The 21,683-nt window shown below is 45.0% G+C and overlaps 1 protein-coding gene across 2 annotated transcripts; it reads left to right on the top strand.

The window, feature by feature from the left end:
* Positions 1–27: 27 nt before the first annotated feature.
* Positions 28–8,294, top strand: BTF3 (basic transcription factor 3). Of its 2 annotated transcripts, none has more exons than XM_072826789.1 (6): positions 28–184; positions 818–886; positions 4,352–4,465; positions 4,987–5,188; positions 6,992–7,048; positions 7,992–8,294. In XM_072826789.1, the coding sequence occupies exons 2-6, from the start codon at positions 818–820 to the stop codon at positions 8,036–8,038; spliced, it is 489 nt and encodes a 162-aa protein (XP_072682890.1). In that variant the 5' UTR covers positions 28–184; the 3' UTR covers positions 8,039–8,294. The 2 variants fall into 2 exon arrangements, with proteins under 2 accessions (XP_072682890.1, XP_072682889.1); XM_072826788.1 differs by having other exon boundaries at positions 62–422.
* The last annotated feature ends 13,389 nt before the right edge of the window (positions 8,295–21,683 follow it).

A 21,683-nucleotide genomic window follows, 5' to 3' on the forward strand; every position in this document is an offset into this window, starting at 1 on the left:
CGCGCGGCTCGCGGCAAAGCCCGCTTCCGGACTTCGGGCGGAAGCCGCGGTGCGTCACTTCCGGCCTCCCTCTAGCTGCCATCTTGCGTCCCCGCGTGTGTGCGCCTAACCTCAGCTGGTCCGCCTGAGACCCCCCGAGCGCCAACCCTAGTCCCCCGCGCGGTCCCATTTGCGCTCCAACAAGGTACAAAAAGGCTCTGGACGCCGGCGTGGGAGGAGGACGGGAACGGGGGCGGGAAGTGCCCGGAAGGAGCGAGACAGGGAGGGACAGGGCTGAGGAGAGCAAGGCGATGCGACGGACGGGCGCCCCCGCTCAGGCTGACTCTCGGGGGCGAGGGCGAGCCAGGGGCGGCTGCCCTGGGGGCGAGGCGACGCCGTCTCTTCCTCCACCTCGCGGCGGGACCCGAGGACAGGAGCCTCAGGTACCGCGAGGCTTTGCGGACAGTGGCCGGGCCGGGCCGGGCCGGGGAGGCCCTGGCTGGGCCGGGGCCGGGGCGGGGGCGGGGGGGAGGGGCTGGGGCTGCTGGCTGCGCGGGGGGCGGGGCCGGGGGCCGCGCGGGGGGCGGGGCCGTGCGAGGGGGCGGGGCCGGGGGCCGCGCGGGGGGCGGGGCCTGCGGGGGCGGGGCCGGGGAGCTCGGCGGGGGCTCCACGGAGCCCCGCGGGGTGCCCTGGGAAGTCAGGCCTCGGCCTGTTCAGGACTCCTTTTTTTTTTTTTTCTTCTTTTTCCCCCTCCCCCGATGGTGTCTTGGGAAATAACGAGCGTGGAATGCTAGAGTGAACCAGACGCTTCCTCGCTGAGGGTTTCCTGTTTTTCTAGATGAAAGAAACTATCATGAACCAGGAGAAACTCGCCAAATTGCAAGCACAAGTGCGCATTGGTGGGAAAGTAAGTTTTAATAGTTTCTCGGGGTTTGTTTGTTTGTTGTTTTTTTAAGTTTTAATGTTTGGGGGGCCTTTGGGGGACTTGCTCTTTTTTTTTTTTTTTTGCTGGTTTTTTTTTTTTTTTTAGGTTTTGTATTTGCTTTCCTTGCATCGTTGGCTTGTCACCGTCTCTAGAGGGCATTTCAGGGCATTTCGTGGAGCCAGCAGGGCGAGGGCGGGGGAGGGGAGGAAGCGGGGTTACACGGTGCACGAGGGAGCGTGTCCGTGGGACATGCGGTGCACGAGGGAGCGTGTCCGTGGGACATGCGTGTGTTCAGTGAAAAGAAAAGGAGTCCGGATGGAAAGAGCACTTATCGCTCCCGGGTAAAATGTGTCTTCAGTGTCGGTGTCTCGGTAGAACGATCGTGTTTCCTTAGTGAGAAGATGTATCATTGGGGTCAGGCAATCCTTGTGGCTCTCACACTCTCGTTTTGGCCCGAAGTTTGTATACCTTCGGTGCTTTGCTTTTTTATTTATTTATTTTTTATTTTTTTAGATGCAGTAAGTCGGGACTTGAGTTCCACTTATCTTTTAAATTGTAGTTTGTAACACAAGCCTCTGGGTGATAATTGTCCTTAATAGAGGTTTGTGTCTCTTTCAAGTTAAGGCCTTCCTATCGTGCCTTCTTACCTAAACGCAATCCAGAGTAGTTGGGCATTTTCTAGGACATTTTGGAAGATAACCTTTTGCTAAAGGTATGTCACAGATTTTAAGGGCAGTGACTGTGGATCTGAAAATAATTACCTAAGCAACTAACCCTTCCATTTTGACTTTGTAAATGTGCTAAAACTGAGAGAATGAGAGTATTTGGTAGGTTTTTAGGTAAGTTTTTGGGTAATTGATTTTTCCTGCTGGATACTGATCCAAGGGTATACTTTTTTGTAGTTGGGACTTTTTAGATTGTTTTCTGAGTAATTTACCTAACTCAGAAGCCCCCCCCTCCCCCACGGAGATGTACTTGGTTGTATTTTGCGTTGTGTTAGCACATTCCTAGTGTTTAACAGGGTGTGGTAGCCTGTTGGAACAGAGCAGGTCTTCAGCTTGGTAAAACTTGTAAAGCTTCCCTGGGACAAGGTTATTACCTATTAGTTTTTTCCAATTTTAAGCATTTGCCTTCAAGGAAAGTCTTCTGTGAAATAGTCAAAAGTTGCACATAGGCCTAAATGATGAGAGGTGCAGCTGTGAAATTACAGACCGCCAACAATGAATGTATCCTGATCTTTTCCCTTTCCTGAAGCCAGTAGTCTTCAGGATCTGCACCTGCCCATTAACAAGTAGTAGGTGTTGCTTTTTTCTTAGCAATTGTTAAGAGCTGGGTGTGGCCCTCAGGTCCCAGAAAAACTCGTTATATTCTTTGTGGGTCAGTGTTTGGATGTTCTTGTATTAGGGTTTTTAACTATCTCTTAGTACAGGTTTCACAAGAAATAATCTGAATAATGTGTTTGTGTGCTTTCTTTCTGTTGTTACTCTGATCATCCCTCTTTAGCTGTGAGAAACATTCTAGGGCAAGGGAAGTCTAGGTTTTTTAGATTCTTAAGGTTGATGTGAGATTGAACTTCAGTTAGTATAGGAAATGCTTATGTCATTGTAATATGGAAATAACTTCTTTACCTTTTAAGAAATATCTTTATTATTCGATGTGAAATTCGGTGAGTTAGTTTTGCTTTAGAGAAATCTGTTAGGTACTTTCAGATAAATGGTATAAAAGAACGTTATTCATTATCCGATCAGAGCATTGATAGTAAATTATATGAGTAAAAATTAAACTCTACGGATATGAAGTGTGTGGAATCTACAGGAGGTGTGTTTGTTTTTTAGAATCTTATAGTAGTTGTTTAGAATGTCTGTTAGAATTCTTTGCCAGATACCTACATGACCACGTGAAAGTGATTTTTATTCTGGAAGGTTTTGGGGAGGGTTGGTAGCCAGTATTTTTTGTAGCTATTGATATTTTGTTCAGTTCAGTTATCATTTACTTAAACCATTAACTGTACTCATTTCTGGGAATATGGAATTTAAGAAATTTATGGTCCCTAAGGGGATTTTAACGCTAGTAGGGGAGATAGTTATCCTTTTTTTTTAAAGTGTGTTTTGTTTTGTTTTTAAAGTCTGTTTTTCATAGTGGAATATACATAGTGTAGTAGAAGCCTTTCAAAATACAGAGATGGGAATGATTTTGCTTGGGGACGGTTTATTGCAAAGTTTAGGGAAGGCACAAAAGAGGCAGTGATTTGAACAGGGTTTTAAAGGACAAATAGGAATTGGTATGGGGGTTGGGGTATATTGAGATATGTGGGTGGTAACGTTTCCATAAAGAGCTTTATGTATCATGTAAAGGGCTTAATCTATACATATATAAAAGAGTTCTTGAGAGTATTTATTAAAGAATGTTAATCAGAAATTGAGAGTCACATTTGCCTACTTTTGAAGGTTTATAGGATATGTTTGAGGAGGAGGAGATTGGAGACTTGTCTATAAGTACAAGGGGCTACAAGTTTTCTTGAAGCCTGTATTTATTCCTTCACCAAGTTACTAAGTGCCTTCAGTGAGCCAGACACTGTTCTCAGTATCGTTCAGAGCAGTAAACAGAATGGAAGCTCTTAAGAAGGTTACATTCTATCTAGCGGAGAGAGACAATAAAATACATTTATCTCGTATAGTAGTATTTATTATGAAGAAAAATAAAGCTGGATAGATAAAAGATGGTGACTGTAAAATTTGCTTTTTTACATCGAGTGGTGGGAAAGACCCCTGATAAGATGAAATAAGACCAGAGCTCTGTAGTAAGGGAGGGAACCAATGCAGATAGTAGGGGAAGAAAGGAACAGTATGTGCAAAGCTTCTTTTTTGGCCTATTGAAGGAACTGTGAGTTTTATTTGGCTAAAGATGAGAATGTGTGATAGGAGATGTGGTCAAAAACAGCCTAGTAGGGGCAGGGCAGATCATGTAAAGGACTTGTGGGTTAAGATTTTACTCTTAGGTATTATAGAAGTCTGTATATAGACTCCTTTGGATGTGTCCATATACTGTCGTGCCCGTGAATATTAATGGATGTTGATTTTTCATTAATTAAAAACAAAAGATTAATAGTTTTGGACCTGGAACTTCTAGTTGAGGCTTAATTTAGGTTGATACATGCCACCTCTTTGATGACTTCTAGAGCAGATATTCTAAAAAGTAGCACTGGGAAAAAGTCATTCTTTTATATATGACAAAATTAGAAGCTTAGAAGTTATTAAGGATTTCTAGACGATTCCTTTGTTAACCTTCTTTAGGCTTCCGTCATTGCCTACTTGCTGCCTAGAAGTTTGTGCTTATGGTAATTTTCTTAAACAGATCCAAAGATCAGGAAGGAATTACAAACTTTCTTTTTGAAAATGTCTGTCGTATGGTATATATGTGTGCTGTTTTCTTTTCTCCTCGCTCTAGGGAACTGCTCGCCGAAAGAAGAAGGTGGTTCATAGAACAGCTACAGCAGATGATAAAAAACTTCAGTTCTCCTTAAAGAAGTTAGGGGTAAACAATATCTCTGGTATTGAAGAAGTAAGTGTCAAATTTTATTTCTTTATAAAACAAGATGTCATGGGCAGCCCAGGGTGGCTCAGCAGTTTAGCACCACCTTCAGCTCAGGGCGTGATCCTGGAGTCCCAGGATCGAGTCCCACGTCAGGCTCCCTGCATGGAACCTGCTTTTCCCTCTGTGTCTCTGCCTCTCTCTCTCTCTCTGTCTCTCATGAATAAATAAAATCTTTAAAAAAAAAAAAAAATGATGTCGTTGGGAAAAGCTTTTAATGGTTATACATTAAGTTTTTTTTTTTTTTTCCAATCCTATCAGAGAATTTCATATCCCTCTAAAGTAGGTTTCCACTCCACTAGTGAATATTAGGGAAATTGCTAAATCTGAAAGCAATTAGAGTGCACTTCTCATTCTAGACAAAATATAACCTGTGCTTCACTGTGAGGTAGTAGATTAGTTATCCAGTCCTCAGCTTTTTCTTAATAGAATGTTTGGTTTTTGAAAAATTTTGGTGGATGTTGCTAATCAAATTTTTTTTTTCTTTGTAGGTGAATATGTTCACAAACCAAGGAACAGTGATCCATTTTAACAACCCTAAAGTTCAGGCATCGCTGGCAGCGAACACTTTCACCATTACAGGCCATGCTGAGACAAAGCAGCTGACAGAAATGCTACCCAGTATCTTAAACCAGCTTGGTGCAGACAGTCTGACTAGTTTAAGAAGACTGGCTGAAGCTCTGCCCAAACAATGTAAGTTTCCAGTAGTGGTTTTGCCCAGGATTACTGAGTTATCAGTAAATTTCTAAGATCTCAAGTAGATATGAATATCTCTACATTTGGAAATGCCAGTTTTCCTCTAAAAAGTAACAATTTTTACGATGACTTTTTTTTAACCCATTCATATGAGAGCACAAGCATGAGTTGAGATGGGGGAGGGAGAGGGAGAAGTAGATCCCCCCCAGCTGAGCAGGGAGGACCCCAGGATTGTGACTCCTGCCGAAGGCAGCGGCAAACCAACTGAGCCACCCAGGCACCCCTTACAATGACTTCTAAGCAGGTGTTCTTAGTGTGTTCAATAAGTTAACTAATATGCTGTGATCATTATACTGGATTCAGTGTAATATTTGTTTTCTCCTATGGATTAGAGATCTAAAATTTTTTACTTTTACCAGCTGGAAATGATGAATATATTGATTTTTTGTTTTTTTTGATAAGTGATAGTTTAGAATTCATTAAGATACATTATAACTTGTCAAATTTTTTAGTCATATTTACAGCTGGTAAATTACCATTACTGGTATTACCAGTAATGTTTAAGAATTGGACTGGCATTATTTGGGTATTTTTAATACAAGGATTTTGATCAGGGCAGAAAATCCTGTTGTTGAGTAAGTGCATTGAGAGATGTAGCTACTTTATGCTGTGGTCCTCTATTTAAAATTTTGAAGAATGGCAATGTAGAAGCAAGACAGGTTTATTATATGGTCTGTTATTTAGTCATCCATGTTTTTCTAGGCATTCACTCTTTCTCCTTTAATGTTTTATATAGACATAGTTTTGGGGGGTTTTTTGGTTTTTTTTTGTTTTTTTGTTTTTGGTGTTTGTGTGTCACACTGAGAGGCATAAGAAATTCTAGGTAAGTCAAAGGCCTTCAGGGCTAAAATAGGCTTTGGAAGTATCCCATTGAAAATCTGAAGGGGGGATGACTGGGTGGCTCAGCAGTTGAGCGTCTGCCTTTGGCTTGGCGTGATCCCAGAGTCCTGTGTCAGGTTTCCTGCAGGAAGCCTACTTCTCCCTCTGCCTGTTTTTCTCGTGAATAAATAAATAAAATCTTTAAAAAAAAAAATCTGATAGTGCTAGTACTGTGAACTCTCAACTCCCAAGAATAGTTTACTTTGTTGTGTATTAAAAAGAAGGTGGAGGGGCACCTGGGTGGCTCAGTCAGTTAACCATCTCTCTGCCTTTGGCTAGGGTCATGATTTCAGGGTCCTGGGATTGAGCCTAGCATCCTGTTCCCTGCTCAGCAGGGAGTCTGCCTCTCCTTCTACTTCTCCCTCTCCCCTTCCCCCCTCCCCCCTCCCCCTGGCTTGTGCTCTTTCTCCTCCCCCCACCCCCAGTATTAATAGTCTTTTCTTAAGAAAATGGCACTTAATTTTTTGATGAAAGTATTTTGTTATATGCCGTGCACAAAACAACAATATTTGAGAAAACAGTCTCTTAATTTTTGCCTGCCTAGGGAAACTTTACCATAATTTGCTATGTGGATTTACTTGTACCTTGGGGGTACTCTATTTTTATACCACCTCAGGACCTGTGGTGGGCCAGAGGGATTGAAAAGATGGGCATGGAATTTGTTTTGTTGGCTGTTAATAGCATTCTGATTCATTTGTAGACCTTAGGCTACCATGTTGTTATTAGTACTTAGGATGAAATCTCAAATGTCACTGTTGTCATATGAACATAAGTTGTAACATTTGACTTTTCATCTGGTCTTTTGGTTAATGTTTATCACAGACTTAACAAATGTGTAATGTGTACATTTCCCTTTCACAGCCGTGGATGGAAAAGCACCACTTGCTACCGGAGAGGATGATGATGATGAAGTTCCAGGTAGGAACCTTTATTTACAGTTAAACTAAAGAATCTTAACAAGGGAGAGTAACAAATCTTTTTACTGCCGGAAAGACTATCTTGGAGGAAGGGGTTATAAGGTAAAGGACAGGAAAGGAACACAGGAACCTTGCTCAGAATGGAAATAATAATGCAATGTTTTTTAACTAGGAGTTATGTTTATAGACTTGGCTTTTTCTGATTGGGTTCCCAAGAAGGTGTAAGTATCTAACTTCAAATATTGAATAAATAAGTATGTATATTGTCACATAAGTAGAATAACTGGTAGATGATGAATGACCTCTGTTTCCTACTTGAGATCAATAAATTTATGAGAAGGCATGGAGAAATTCAGATGTCTTAAGGAATGGTACAATCCTCCTTTATAAAATCGGGAAAACTCTTGGCAATCAGGAGGCATTTTTCTATATTAGCTGGTATTTGATAATTTGTTTTGTTGCAAGATACGCTTATTGAGCAGTAGAATCCCTAGACTGAAATGTTTCAGTATTGCATAGACAGGTGTCCTTTAGGAATCCTGGAAAGCTTCACATTGTTTGTGATGGTATTCTTTGGTTCTGACCCCCATATTAACTAATTGTATTAACATTGCTTAGTTCTTTGGGTGAAATGGAACCAGAGAGGGTATGTACGTACTTCTTAAGCACAGTATTTATGTCATAAGCAGATTAATGTGAATTTCCCTCTTTCCCTTGTCTTAATTACATGCCAAAATCTACACTTGAAAATGTGCCAAATGGGTAGTAGTCTCATTGGAAATAAAGTATTTATTTTTATTTATTTATTTTTTTTGAAATAAAGTATTTAAATTTAAATGTATATCCTGATTTAACTGTAGGATATATTTTGAAAGCGTTTTTTAAACTTGATTTGTAGATTTGGGTTTTTTTCAGTTTTTTTTTTTTTTTTTTTCTTTTTCTAGATCTTGTGGAGAATTTTGATGAAGCTTCCAAGAATGAAGCAAACTGAATTGAGTCAACTTCTGAAGAAGATAAAACTTGAAGAAGTTACTGGGAGCTGCTATTTTATATTATGACTGCTTTTTAAAATTTTGTTCATGGATCTGATAAAATCTAGATCTCTAATATTTTTAAGCCCAAGCCCCTTGGACACTGCAGCTCTTTTCAGTTTTTGCTTATACACAATTCATTCTTTGCAGCTAATTAAGCTGAAGAAGCCTGGGAATAAAGTTTGAAACAAGGTTAATAAAGTTCTTTGCCTAGGATACGGTTTTATTTTTTTATTTCATTGACACTGATTTGTACACAGAAACAAGGTTGTTTATAGAAAGCTAATCATGGCATGTAATCTGGCTGATAATCTTTGATGAAATTTGATTAAAGATTTTAAATGGCCGTCTAACGTAACAAAGGTGGTCCATAGTTTTCATGTTTTAAAACTTTTGTTCAATCCTCAGGGCTACAGTGATTTATGTAATAAGTTCAGTTATAAAGAATGGTATATTCCTTAGTAGGTGAGCAAGTTTTTTTCTCTTAATATTGTCTATATTGTAAGTACATACTAAGTGCCTTTAACATATTATTGCACTTAATTATCTCGTTTAATCGTCCATCTGAAGTAGGAATTAGTAGCTTCATTTTCTACTTGTAACCCAAGTTTATTTTTAAAAAGTGAAAGTTAATCAAATTAACTCCCTTCCTTGTAGGATATTCTCTAAGACACCTGAAAAAAAGTAGTGTTTGTAGGGGGAATGTTACCTCGTCTTCAACTTTAATAAGGCTACTTTTTTCTCTTTAAAGAAAAATCTGCTTTTTAAGATAATACAGTAAAGTTTACATATACAGGTGTAAGAAACTTAACACATAATACTCGTGCCTGCACCTCTATCAGGATACAGAATGGTTCCATCATCCCAGATATAAGACTACTTAAAATTGTATTAGCAATCATAATGTTGAAGTAACTTAAAAATTTACAAATGGCAATTAAAATAAATGTCATCTGCATCAAGGCCAAATAAGCTGTCTTAGTTTCTACTTGCAGCAATAAGAATTCATTTTTAATTTACATAACAATTTGCAACTACTTTATGAGGATACCACGCAGCTATATCTAAAAGTCACTGTAGGTCAACTACCAAAAATGAAATACTTGTATAAATAGTATCTGCATTCTTTAACATTTTATTCTCTTCAGAAGATGTGTATCTGCATGTTAAAGTACACTGCTACAGTAACAAGGACCTCAGTCCATGGTTCACAAGATTACAAGGAAGTAGTACATGTTTCCAGACTCCTGTCACGGCCTCTGCTACACGTTCACTCTAGGTCCCAGGCTAATGGGCGGCCTCTATCCGGAACACTCTGCTTCCTGGCGGAGAAGGTGGTGGATCGTTTGGTCGCTTGTAGAGCTGTTAGAAATGTCCCTTGTATGGAACTGCCCAAATGGAGTGGCTGAAGGAGCCAGAGATTGGGAACGCCTGGAGTGGGGCCTCGGGTTCGCGTTTCTCATCAGCTCCCGGCTGATTCTGATACTGAGGTCCCCTGGTTATCCTTTGAGGAAGTGAGATTTTTAAGTTCCAGGTTGTTCTCAACTCCTCCCAAGATATTGGAGTGAAAACTGCAGGCTGACCCGGGCGTGTGCAGAGCGCCACTCTGTCCTCCCAGGCGTTTGCCCTAATCTGTACAGGATGGCGCTAGAGAAGTGCAGGAGACTTCCCAGCTGGGCCCATGCAGGGCAACTTCTGGCAGATGCTGGCCAGGCTTAATCCTGTTTGCCTGTACGCGGTTTCTGACAATCAGGAGAAACGTCTATTCTTTGGTCCATTTTTAAAATGGTGCGTGTTAGTGGCTATAGAGTAATAAAGGCTTTTCTTGGAATACCTTCAATGTGATAAACAAGGTCATGCTGCAGTCACAAAGGACTTAAGATTTTCGTTGCTACAGAGATTTGTTTGACACACTTGATGTTTGTGGTTTGCTTGCGGTTGGGCTCCACTCTACTCCAGGAGTAGCATCTAATCTGAACATTGCTAGTCTCAGCAAAGGGAGAAGAGGGCAGACGACCAGCTGGCTCTGCACTTAGCGTTGGGAAGTGATGATTTCGTTAGAGAAAGTCAGGTACGTAGTCCAGTCTGATGGCCGTGAGGACTGAGGAAATCCAATACTCCCTCAGCGCAGGACAGCACGTACTTGTGAGCAATACTACAACGAACCCACAGCCTTACAGTCTTCCTTTAATTGACACAATCCCTGTGGCTCTTGTATGCTAAGCTCTACCACTTGTTTTATTTTCTTAAAGATTTTATTTATTTGAGAAAGCATGAGCAGGGGGGAAGGGGGAGGCAGAGACAGAAGCAGACCCCACTGAGCTGGGAGCCCAAGGCGGAGCTCCATCCCAGGACCCTGGGATCATGACCTGAACCAGAGGCAGACGCTTCACCGACTGAGCCCCCAGGTGCCCTGTATCACTTGTTTTATATATAATCACTTTGGCTGTCATAATAATTCCCCCAAAAGAGCCGCCTTGTAGAGACAAGGAAACCATCTTCAAGAGGTCTCAGGTCAACACAGCCTGTTGTGTGGCAGCATGAGATTCAAACCTAGGTTTGATCTTTTGACCTCAAGAATTCTAAGCCCTGGGAGACTAGAGGGGCAGATGATTCTCATCTGGTTGATCATTTGGATGCTGTCACCACATGCTGGCTGTGGTCCACTACTCTTAAGACTAGCCCTGGGCCAAACCACCTTTCAGCTGAATCTGAACCAGAGCTATGCTAATGAAGAGATCAATATCAAATTTTGATCTGAAAATTCTTAGGATTAATGCCTTTTATTTATTGAAATAATAGACCTAGAGTACACTTACGTCATACCCGTAATAATCCTGCGGTGCACAGGACAGAAAACTACATTCTAAAATTTGGAAGCAAGTTTAGAAATGGGCTGAAGGTCACTAAAGGTTGGGTCTGATTTCTACTAATCATACTTTTCTCCATTACATAACACTGGATTCATGCTTCAGGAGGCTCCTCTCCCCTCCAATAAGACACATATGTCAAAAAAAATTTTTTTGGAGTGAGGTCTTAAGGTAACTAATAACAGTTTTTAGCTTTTCCAAAACAATGATTAGAAAAGCCTTCTATTCACATAAATTTTCATCACTCCAATCAGCACGGTCTTGAATGCCATTCCTGCAGCGAGTTCTGGGAATGCAGGCACAGTCAGCAAAGAAAACAGTATCACATCTCCGGCCTGAACACTGTGAGCACTGTAAAACTAGACAATTCTGTTTATTTTTAAAACCTAGCTGTTAAAATGTCAAGGTGGACTGGAAAAGATGCTATTGGAAAAGAAATAGCCCTTTGGATCGTGAAAATATTAGTGAACACCGTCCAAGGGGGAAAATCGCAGATGTTTATTAAAGATTCTGCATGTTTGGGTGAAAGGGTTTGTACTTGGAAAAGCCAAGAAGAGTACAACCTCTCTCCATCAGTCTGAAAATAAATACGCTGACACACTACGTAAATAAGGAAGGGTCCGTATGAGTTTGCATGTTCAATAAGCAGGGAAGAGAGCCAGGATTCGCTAACTGGCAGTTAGCAAGGAGACAGGGATTTGTTTATACTTGTAGCCTTTTGTTATTAACACACCGTTAGGTAACAGGCAACGCCTGGGAAGCCTTTCCCTGCTTACCTTCCGCAAGGACCAGATGGAAGGTAGGAAATGATGTGGTGAGTGTGCAATAGCTCCGCAAAGTCTTTTACATAGTGACTGGGCCATGAAGTATTGGAACTGTATCCGCCAGCACGGGCCTAGCATAATCCAGCCTCGCAGATTATAAAGGTACGAGGGCTGCTGCTGGGTTAACCGTGAGGAGCCCCGCGGGAGGCAGAGAGGAGAGCGCCGGAGGAGGAGCGAGGAAGCACCAGAGGTTAAATAAACAACAACAAAAATCTTTGAGAGCCAGACCGTTCAGTAGACTCTTCTTTGATCTTTACCAAAATTTCCAAAGAAATCCAAAAGAAATTTGATATCAGACAAGAGTCGCCCACCAAGATTAGTTCCGTTGTTAAGCTTTGCAAACCTGACTCTATCTGCTTCTTACCCAGAGAACTTGCCTACTTTAAATATCCAAACTACTGGAAAGGATAGAATTGCTTAGTCACAAATGTAAATATCCTCAGGAAGGTTTCTAAGAATAAAATTAATTTATGTAGTTGGAATGTAAGGGTATCGACTCCAAGAACTCACTAGAACATCGACTAGAGGCACATGAGTGGCTCAGTCGGTTGGGCATCTGACTCTTGGTTTCGGGTCAGGTCAGGAGGAGTCGGCTGGTCTCCCCTTCCCTCTGCTTCTCCCACTGCTGTGCGCTCTCTCTCTCTTAAACGAATAAATAAATCTTTAAAAAAAAAATCAGTTAAGCGGGGTGCCTCGGTGGTTCAGTCAATTAAGTGTCTGACTCTTGATTTCGGCTCAGGTCATGATCTCAGGGTGGTGAGACCCTCACTCAGTGGGGAATCTGACTGAGATTCTCTCTTTCTCTCTGCCCCTACTGCTCCCGCTGCTCTTGCGTACTCTCTCTCCCTCTCTCTACTCTTCCTCAATAAATAAATAAATAAACAAAGAAACAAACAAATAAATAAAATATTTTTATTCTTTAAAGATTTATTTATGAGAGAGAGAGAGAGAGGCAGAGACACCAGCAGAGGGAAAAGCAGGCTCCATGCAGGGAGCCTGATGCGGGACTTGATCCCGGGATCCTGGGGTCATGCCCTGGGTGAAGGCAGGCACTAAACCACTGAGCCACCCAGGGATCCCCAAATAAAATCTAAAAAAAAAAAAAAAAAAAAAAACTTTCAATCAATCCAAAGCAATTTGGAGAAAGAATAATAAAGCTGGAAGCATCACAACCCCAGATTTCAAGATATACTACAGAGCTATAGTAATGAAAACAGTGTGGTACTGACACAAAAATAGACACATAGATGAATGGAACAGAACAGAGAGCCCAGAAATAAGCCCGCGCTCACAGTCAGTCCACAACGAAGGAAGCGAGAATGTACAACGGGGAGAAGACAGTCTCCTCCCGACACGGTGCTGGGAAAACTGACAGCTACGTGCAAAGCAATGAAGCTAGACCACTTTGTTTTTACACCATGTGCAAAAATAAACTCAAAATGGATGAAAGGCCTAATTTTGAGACTGAAACCATAACACTCCTGGGGGGAAACATGGGTAGTAATTTCTTTGACGTGGGGCAGAGAATCGTTTCTCTAGATGTGTCTTCTGAGGCAGGGGAAACAAAAGCAAAAAGGATGTGGAGAAAACCGGAACTCTTGTGCAATTTTGGTGGAAATATAAGTTAGTGCACACACTGTGGAAAACCATATGGGGGTTCCTCAAAAAGATAAAGTAAAACATAGAAATACCATGCGATCCACTCATTCCCCTGCTGAATACTTACCCGAAGAAAACGAAAACACTAATTCAAAAGAGATACGTGCCCCCCAGGCTGTAGCAGCGCTCTTTCCAAGAGCCCAGGTGTGGGAGCAGCACGTGGCCGTGCACGGGTGGATGGACGAGCACCGTGCGGCACACGCACGCACACTGTGGCGTAGCGGCCACGGAAGACACTGGGACCCTGCCGTGGTAACACCCGGATGGCCGAAAGGGCCTCACGCAGAGTGAGGTTAGGCAGCGCAAGACAAATACCATATGATTTCACTTACATGTGGAATCTAAAACACAAAACAAATGGGTAAACAAACAAAAAGCAGAAACAGACCCAAAAATACCGAGAACAAACTGATGGGAATTAGGAGGATGGCTGGAGGTGGTGTGGGGGGGGGGCAGGCTCTTCCTTACGGGATGAGTAGGCCCCGCGTGGACGGCCCCGCAGGGGGAGAATAGTCAGGTCTTGCGAGGGCCTTGCGTGGTAGCAGATGGTGGCAGCCGTCGCGGTGAGCCTCGTGCAACCTGCGGAGTGGCCCAGTCACTAGGCCACACGCCAGAAACTAATGTGACGCCGTGTGTCAAGTATACCTCGACACAAAACTCCTGGCCAAACAGGACCCCCTGGGTTACCGTATGGGTAAGGAGCAGGAACTCGCGCATTCATGGAATTATGTAAAGCAAGGCGTTTTTTCCCCAAAAACATTGTCTTGGATAAATACAAAACATTATTAGTTATTTTTTCATCACATAAATAATATCTGGAAAATTGGATTTCTGTATGGACATAAAAAAAACCCACACATCCATCACATATATTTTTCGTTTTGCCCAATTCATCTGAACAACCTTTGTCACACACTTGTCCACGTTTGTCCCCGTCTTCGGGTCGGGACACTTGAATATCGGGTTTGTGGGAGGCTGCTGGGCGTTTGGCCCGAGCAGGGCAGTGGCCTTGTCTCTAGAAGGGACATTCCTGCATGATAACGTCTGAAATAAAGTTCGTTGCAGGTGACATTGGTTGCGGTGACTGTTCCTTAGCTTGGGCTGTCTGACCCCCGCGGGCCTGCGAGGCAGGGAGGGCGGCGAGCGGGCAGTGAGATCTCCATGCAAGACTCCAAGGGGCCCCAAAGTGTTCCCACTGTGGCTATGGCGAGTCTGGAAGGTTCCCCAGAGAGTATGGCAGGTGGGCCCGCGCCGCCCCTGAAGGTCACGCTCAGATCATGCAACTACCTGCTGCCTCCTGCCCGGGCACTTCCCTCTCCGGGTGCCCGCCGTCCTCCTGCCCGGGCCCGCGGCCTGCTCCTCGCTGCGGGCATTTGGGGGAGCAGGTGCCCGCTGCCGTGCGAGGGGCCCGGGCCGGACGCTCCACCAACAGCTCGGCTGCAGCTCGGCCTCCACCCGGCCGCAGGCCCGCCTCCCCGGGCGCAGTGGGGAGTGGGGAGGAAAGCTTGCTGCTGCCACCTCACCCCATGACACAGGTAAATGGCTCATTGCCTCAGTGCCCTGAACCTACTCCCTCAGCAACGAGCAGCAGTTTGTCGGAATAGTGTGATTTTTTAAATTGTGAGATTTCGAAGTTAAGAAGTAAATAGCCTGCTGACGATGCTTACATCTCAAATATATCTACACCCAAAATAACGGATCTCCAGAAAGTTCTGGTTTGGTATATGGAGTGGTAAACAGGCTGGAAATACTTAATTTTTTTTTTTAACGATTTTATTTAGTTATTCATGAGAGACACAGAGAGAGAGAGAGGCAGAGACACAGGCAGAGGGAGAAGCAGGCTCCCTGCAGGGAGCCCGACGCAGGACTTGATCCCCAGACTGGTGGGATCACGCCCTGGGCCGAAGGCAGACGCTCCACCACTGAGCCACCAGGTGCCACTAGCACCTACCAGTGCTCACAAAATCAACACCCTATCATGTGAATAGTCACATTATTGGTGAAGAAACTTAAGCTCAAAGACTCTCGGTGTCACAGCCACTAAAATGGTAGAAACAGAGATGAGAACTCAATCAGACCTCCAGGCCTCCCTGCCACAACATGAAGCTCCAGAAGATTCTCTCTGCTGGGTCACAAAACCCTGTCAGCTCCGGTTTAAGGAGCGATATTGATCCCATCTCCTGAGATCAATATTAATTTGTCCTTCCCAAGGACTTAGACCCTTTAAAATGTCCTTAATCTTTGATTTAGAAATCCCACTTCTAGGAGGTGCCGGAGTGGCTCAGCCGGTAGAGCACCTGCCTTCAGCTCAGGTCATGACCCCAGGATCCTGGGATCAAGTCCTGCCTCGGGCTCCTTGCTCAGCGGGGAGCCTGCTTCTCCCTCTGCCCCTCCCCCTGCTTGTGCTCTCTCTCACTCTCTCTGTGTCAAATAAATAAATAAAATCTTTAAAAAAACAAAACAAAAGAAATGCCATTTCTAGGACTCTGCCCTAGTCCTATAATAGAATATACAGAACAAAGCTATAGTTGGAAGATTTTTTTTTACATACTGTAATTTATAATAGAAGATAATAAATGCTAAACAATATTAAAACACTTGAGTCACTTTAAATATTAAGTACTTGTTTACTAAAAGTGATTTAAAACACACTCAATTTTATACATGATGAATTCTCAAAAGCATAAAACTATAAAATATAAATATAAACATTATATTTATATTTATATAAATAAATAAATAAAAATAAGAATATTGAGATGAAAAACACAGCTGGAGGAGTTATCCGTAGCTGCCTCTGCGTTGTGGTTCATTTGTTCATCATTCATTCCTTCGGCGAATATTTATGGAAAACTATGTCGGGCATGGTGCCAGACCCTGTAGATGCAACAGTGAATAAGATGGATCAACATAGCCTGTCCTTAGTGAGCTTACAGTCTGGAGAACCTTGGGATTTTTAGCAGGAGGATTTGTGTCAAAATTAAGGGGCACTTTAAAAAAAAATTCGCATAGTTCATGCTTTGTTCGTGAAGATTGGCTCCCTGAGTCTAGGATGGGGTTGCAGCAAAGTAAAAATTTTTGTTAAATCTGTTGATGATTGTGAAACACAGCTAGGATGATTTGTGCATTCTGAGAGATGAGCAGAGGGGCGAATACAAGGCGTGGAGCTGGAGGGCCTGCAGTGGATTGTGAACAGTCTTCTAGAATAGAGGTCTCCAAACTTTTATGATGGTATATCCCTTCAATAACAAAATGAATAAATAAAATGAAATTAGCATTCCCCCATATACAAATCTTTATTTCTAAATCCACATCTGTACTTGTCCACTAATATATTACACGTATTATAAAACACTGTCCAAAATTGAAATTTAAGAAGGGCGAAATTAAATATGTTATAAAAAAATAAAAGGTCTAATATTTGCCCCCTTCCTCTATCCCACCAGATTCTCTTGATCACCCAGTGTGGTTCATTTGGAAATTATCTTTTCATGGGCAGCCCGGAGGGGCTCCGTGGTTTAGCACCGCCTTCGGCCCAGGGTGTGACCCTGGAGACCAGGGATCAAGTCCCACGTCGGGCTCCCTGCATGGAGCCTGCTTCTCCCTCTGCCTGTGTCTCTGCCTCTCTCTCTCTCTCTCTGTGTTTCTCATGAATAAATAGATAAATAAATCTTAAAAAAAAAAAAAAAGAATTTCTCTCTCCACTCTAAAAGATGATGAGGCTGTGAGTGGCAAACGAGAAAGGAAGCTACTTCTAAGAAGTCATTGCTCCTCAGTGTGACAGTCCTGAAAGGGATTCAAAGCGAATGAGGAAACCAATAAAGTGGAATCGACACAGACCGGCGTCATTAGACGGCAATCAGAGCGCCAGGGCGCGCGTCCTTGCCTCAGTGGCTCCCGTGCAGGTGGAAATCCTCCTGCAGGCGTGGGGAGACTTCGTGGGGTCTCGGGCCCTAACCCGCGTCTTCTCTAAGCCAGAAGAGCCAAGAGGAAGGGAGAAGGAACCGCGTGGAGCGAGACCACAGGGCAGCTCACGCAGGCCAGAGGCAGCATCTGGACAAGGTGGGGGCTAGAGCCACGAGCCCAGGGCGCCCCCGCCCCCCCAAGGCCTGCTTCCTGTCTTGCTGCTGATCCTCCATCGGATGCACGTCGGGCCTCCAGGGCGAGGGGGCAGGAGCAGCGCAGGCCCTCGGTTCCTTGCAGGGCTTCAGCCTCCTGCCTGAGCCACCACCTTGCTCCCCAGTGGCACCGCGGGGGGACCGGGAGCACCAGGAGTCACCCATCCCTGTCCCTCGTGACTCGGCGGTGACCGGCTAGGACATTTTGGAGTGTCTGGAGGTAAATCTGCCACCACACCCCTGCCTGTGATCGCGCTTCCCATTTGGAGGCAGTGGGAGGACTGGTTGAGCGCCGCTGTCTACACTGTCTCATCTGTTCCAGAGTCCGTAGCCGAGGCTCGGGATTCGCAGGACCATCTCAGAGCTGAGGAAGCAGGTGCCCAGAGACGTGAACGCCTGTCCAACCATGGGAAGCCAGTCAGCGACAGAGCAAATGGAGCTTAACTTAGCTCATCTCACCTTTCTCAGAGCTCTTACATTTTCCCAAGAACCTATGACTATTTCCTGTAAAAAAAAAAAAAAAAAAATCTGAATTTGTCTTCATTGGGAAGATAATCTGTAACGGTCACAATCAGCACATTCTGAACCATCCAGATAACAACGAGGGAATGGACTGTATGACCAGAATCCTTGTTTTTATCCTTCCGTTTGGCTCTGCCCTTGAACTTAGAGCACATGAAGCTCGGTGGGCTTCCTGGTGTGCTCAGCCCTGAGGCTTTCCGCAGCAGCCGAGCCAGACATGGGGGGAAGGACGGAGTCACCTCAGCACACACGAAATACAGGCACCACAGACTAAAAAGTAACTTGCCCGTAACACCCGTGTCCGCATTTCCGGTAGGTGTGCCTTGGGGTCTCAGTCTCTGGATGTATAAGTTTTTAATTGTCAAATTTTTAAAAAGATTTATTTATTTATGATAGACAGAGAGAGAGAGAGAGAGAGAGGCAGAGACCCAGACAGAGGGAGAAGCAGGCTCCATGCAGGGAGCCCGACACGGGACTCGATCCCGGGACTCGATCCTGGGACTCCAGGATTGCACCCTGGGCCAAAGGCAGGCACTAAACCACTGAGCCACCCAGGGATCCCCTAATTGTCGAATTTTTAAGAATGTTAGTGGTCAGCATGCCCTGGAGGGTGGTTCGGTTCTGGAGCACGACAGCAATCGATTAGGCACCCACGGAACGCAGCCTGGTATCTTCAAATGAAGAGGGAACTCTACACTTTTCAGGTGACACCTGCATTGCCCCTTAGAGTCCCCTACCTGGAAGTTTTGTTTCTATGTGAACATGTGAACAGGCATTCCCAGGAGTTGTGTTTTCAAACCCACAATATAAGGACAGACTGAATATAATGACCAAAACTGAGCTAACATTTGTCTACCATTAACCTCAAATTGACGGTTTTATTACTCAAGACACTACCATCCACTGGCCTATCATGTTAAAGTATATTGCAAATCTGCATTTCATTACCTTTATGGTAGTCGATTCCTATTTTTTCTTCAATTAAATAGTAATGTATAAACGTGGACTTTATACATCATTTCATGGTTCTACCTATTGAGATAACATTTTAATAATGCTCGTAACCTGGTGAGAGTTGGGGCCTGCAGTGATGTCCCTAGAGTGTGAAGGGGCTGGAGTTGCCGGGTGGGGAGGAGGGCGGAGCTGTCCTGTCTCCCGGGTCCCCTCCCCACTGCAGGGTGGCTCACCTCTAACAGCTGCCCACTGATTCCTTCCTTCCTTCCTTCCTTCCTTCCTTCCTTCCTTCCTTCCTTCCTTCCTCCCTCCCTCCCTCCCTCCCTCCCTCCTTTCCTCTTACTGTAACTCCCTTCTTAGCTCCTGGCCGTCAGGGCACTCTTTCTGTCTCTCTCTGTCTCTCTCTCTGTCTCTGTCTCTCTCTCTCTCTGGAAACGTTTTGAGGTCCTGATTTGGTCCAATGACCTTATTTTAAGGGTGAAGGAGCTGGTGCCAGGTGGATACGGTGACTGTAGCTCCAAGCCTGTCCTCCCTCCCCCGGGTGGCCACCTTTGGGTTTCCAGCTCAGGAGGGAGACGCATGCTGGTGGGACACGAGGCCCTGGGCGAGGGGGTGACTGGCTCCGGGGGCCAGCGAGGCGCCGGGACCCGGGGACCGGGTGTGCTGGCCTGGGGCTCATCCTGCAGGGACCTGCAACAAGGGGACTGTGACGCCGGGAGAGCTCTGTCCCCTGCAGGCCTCCCTCGCTGTCCCGCAGCGGCCCGGGGCTGCAGCAGGATGCCAGCTCTCAGTCTGCCCTGAATATAAGGAGCCTGCAGTGGTTCTTAAGCCCCGGGATTCCTGGGCTCCGGCCCAGATCTGGAGCATCCAGGGGAGATGCCCAAGGGTCTGTGTCCCCAGGGGCTGTGGGCACGAACACACCAGGCCCCTTACCCATGTGACCGGAGGGGAGGAGCGGGTCCGGGCCAGCTGGCGCCTGGAAAGGACTGTGAGCCATCCCGCCAGGCCTGAGAACACCAAATGGGTGGCTCTCATCCGAGGAATTAACGACAGAGGACAGAGGCAGGCATTCTCTCTCTCTTTTTTTATTTAAATATTTTATTTATTTATTTGAGAGAGAGAGAGGGAGGAAGAGAGGGAGAGAAGGAGAGGACAAGCAGGGGGAGGGCCAGAGGGAGAGGGAGAAGCCCGCTGGGTGCTGAGCAGGGAGCCTGACCCAGGCTCGATCCCAGGACCCCGGGATCACCACTTGAGCTGAAATCTAGAGTCAGATGCTCAACCGACAGAGCCACCCAGGCCCCACAAAGGGCAGGCTTCCAAGGAGCACCAGAGATTATGGTGCAGGAGCAGCAGCAAGCTTCTCTGGGTGACAGGGGACTGACAGGTGGCGGCGGTCTGGCCTGGGGGGAGCCAGCTGCACTTGTTCAAGGCCTTGAGCGCAGCCAGCCCTGTGGTTCCATTTCAGGGGAGGATGTTTGTTTAATGCTGCATGTGGGTGAGTGGAGCTGGGCTCCGGGAGGGTTGGCTGGGTTCCCCTGGTGACATGTCCTAGCTCTAGGGGAGACCAAGTTCCATTTCTGGTCTTTCTGGTCTTTCTGCCATGTGGTCAGAAACAGGTGCGCAGAGATAAAGGGTGTACCAGCGAAATCATCCTGACGCTTGTTACATGGTTGAGGAAAACGTCCCTGGAGACTATTGCAGTAGGGGACACAGAGCGAGCTCAGTTCCGGCTTTAGCAGAAACGACTGAGTATCCATAGCCGAGGAGCAGAGTGAGGGGATCTGTGGTTGGAAAGTCATTGAGCGGAACTAGGGGCTCCTGGGGGGCTCAGCGGTTGAGCGTCTGCCTCAGCTCAGGCGGTCCGTGATCCCAGGTCCTGGGATCGGGTCCCGCATCGGGCTCCCTGCATGGAGCCTGCTTCTCCGTCTGCTGGGTCTCTGCCTCTCTGTCTCTGGGTCCCTTATGAATAAATAAACAAGATCTTAAAAAAAAAGAAAGAAAGAAAGAAAGAAAGAAAGAAAGAAAGAAAGAAAGAAAGAAAGAAAGAAAGAGGACCTTGATTAGCCATCAAGGGTAGGGCGACAACTCTTGCTGCGGTTGTATTTTGCCTCAAACAAGGCATTATGCATTTCATGGGATCAAGGTGCTTTTGAGGTTGACCTTTCCTGGATCCTGACCCAAGAGCCAAGGATTTCACGTTACATCACGACTGCCACCTGGCGGCGGTTCTCGGAGGCCACATGGACTGCACCCCGCTTCCGGAGAAACCTTCCCTTTGGGGAAGGTTAAAATGGGAGAAAAAGAAAGCAAAACAAAAACACAAAAAACTGCTCTTTAGAGTTGTTGAAACATGATATATTCACGTAAAAGAAAAATTAGAGACTGATTTTTACATTTTGCATACGTTTTTCATAGTTGGCCCTCAAATAATGACTTTGGTCCTTTAAAATATGATTTGATTCATGAAATCCTGGTTGATCCCCCAGTGGTGAGGGAGCATCGCCATTGCACACAGTAGGCCACAGTTGAACGCGGTGCACACTGTGCTCGCGGCCACCGTCTACTTCTGAGAAAAAAATGCTCTTCTATCAGTAGAAGAAATTGGAGGTGGAAATTTTGGAAAATGTAGATAGAAAATTGTTTATGGTCAGCATCTTC

This window comes from Canis lupus, chromosome 5, assembly GCF_048164855.1.
Source record: "Canis lupus baileyi chromosome 5, mCanLup2.hap1, whole genome shotgun sequence".
NCBI lineage: Eukaryota > Metazoa > Chordata > Mammalia > Carnivora > Canidae > Canis > Canis lupus.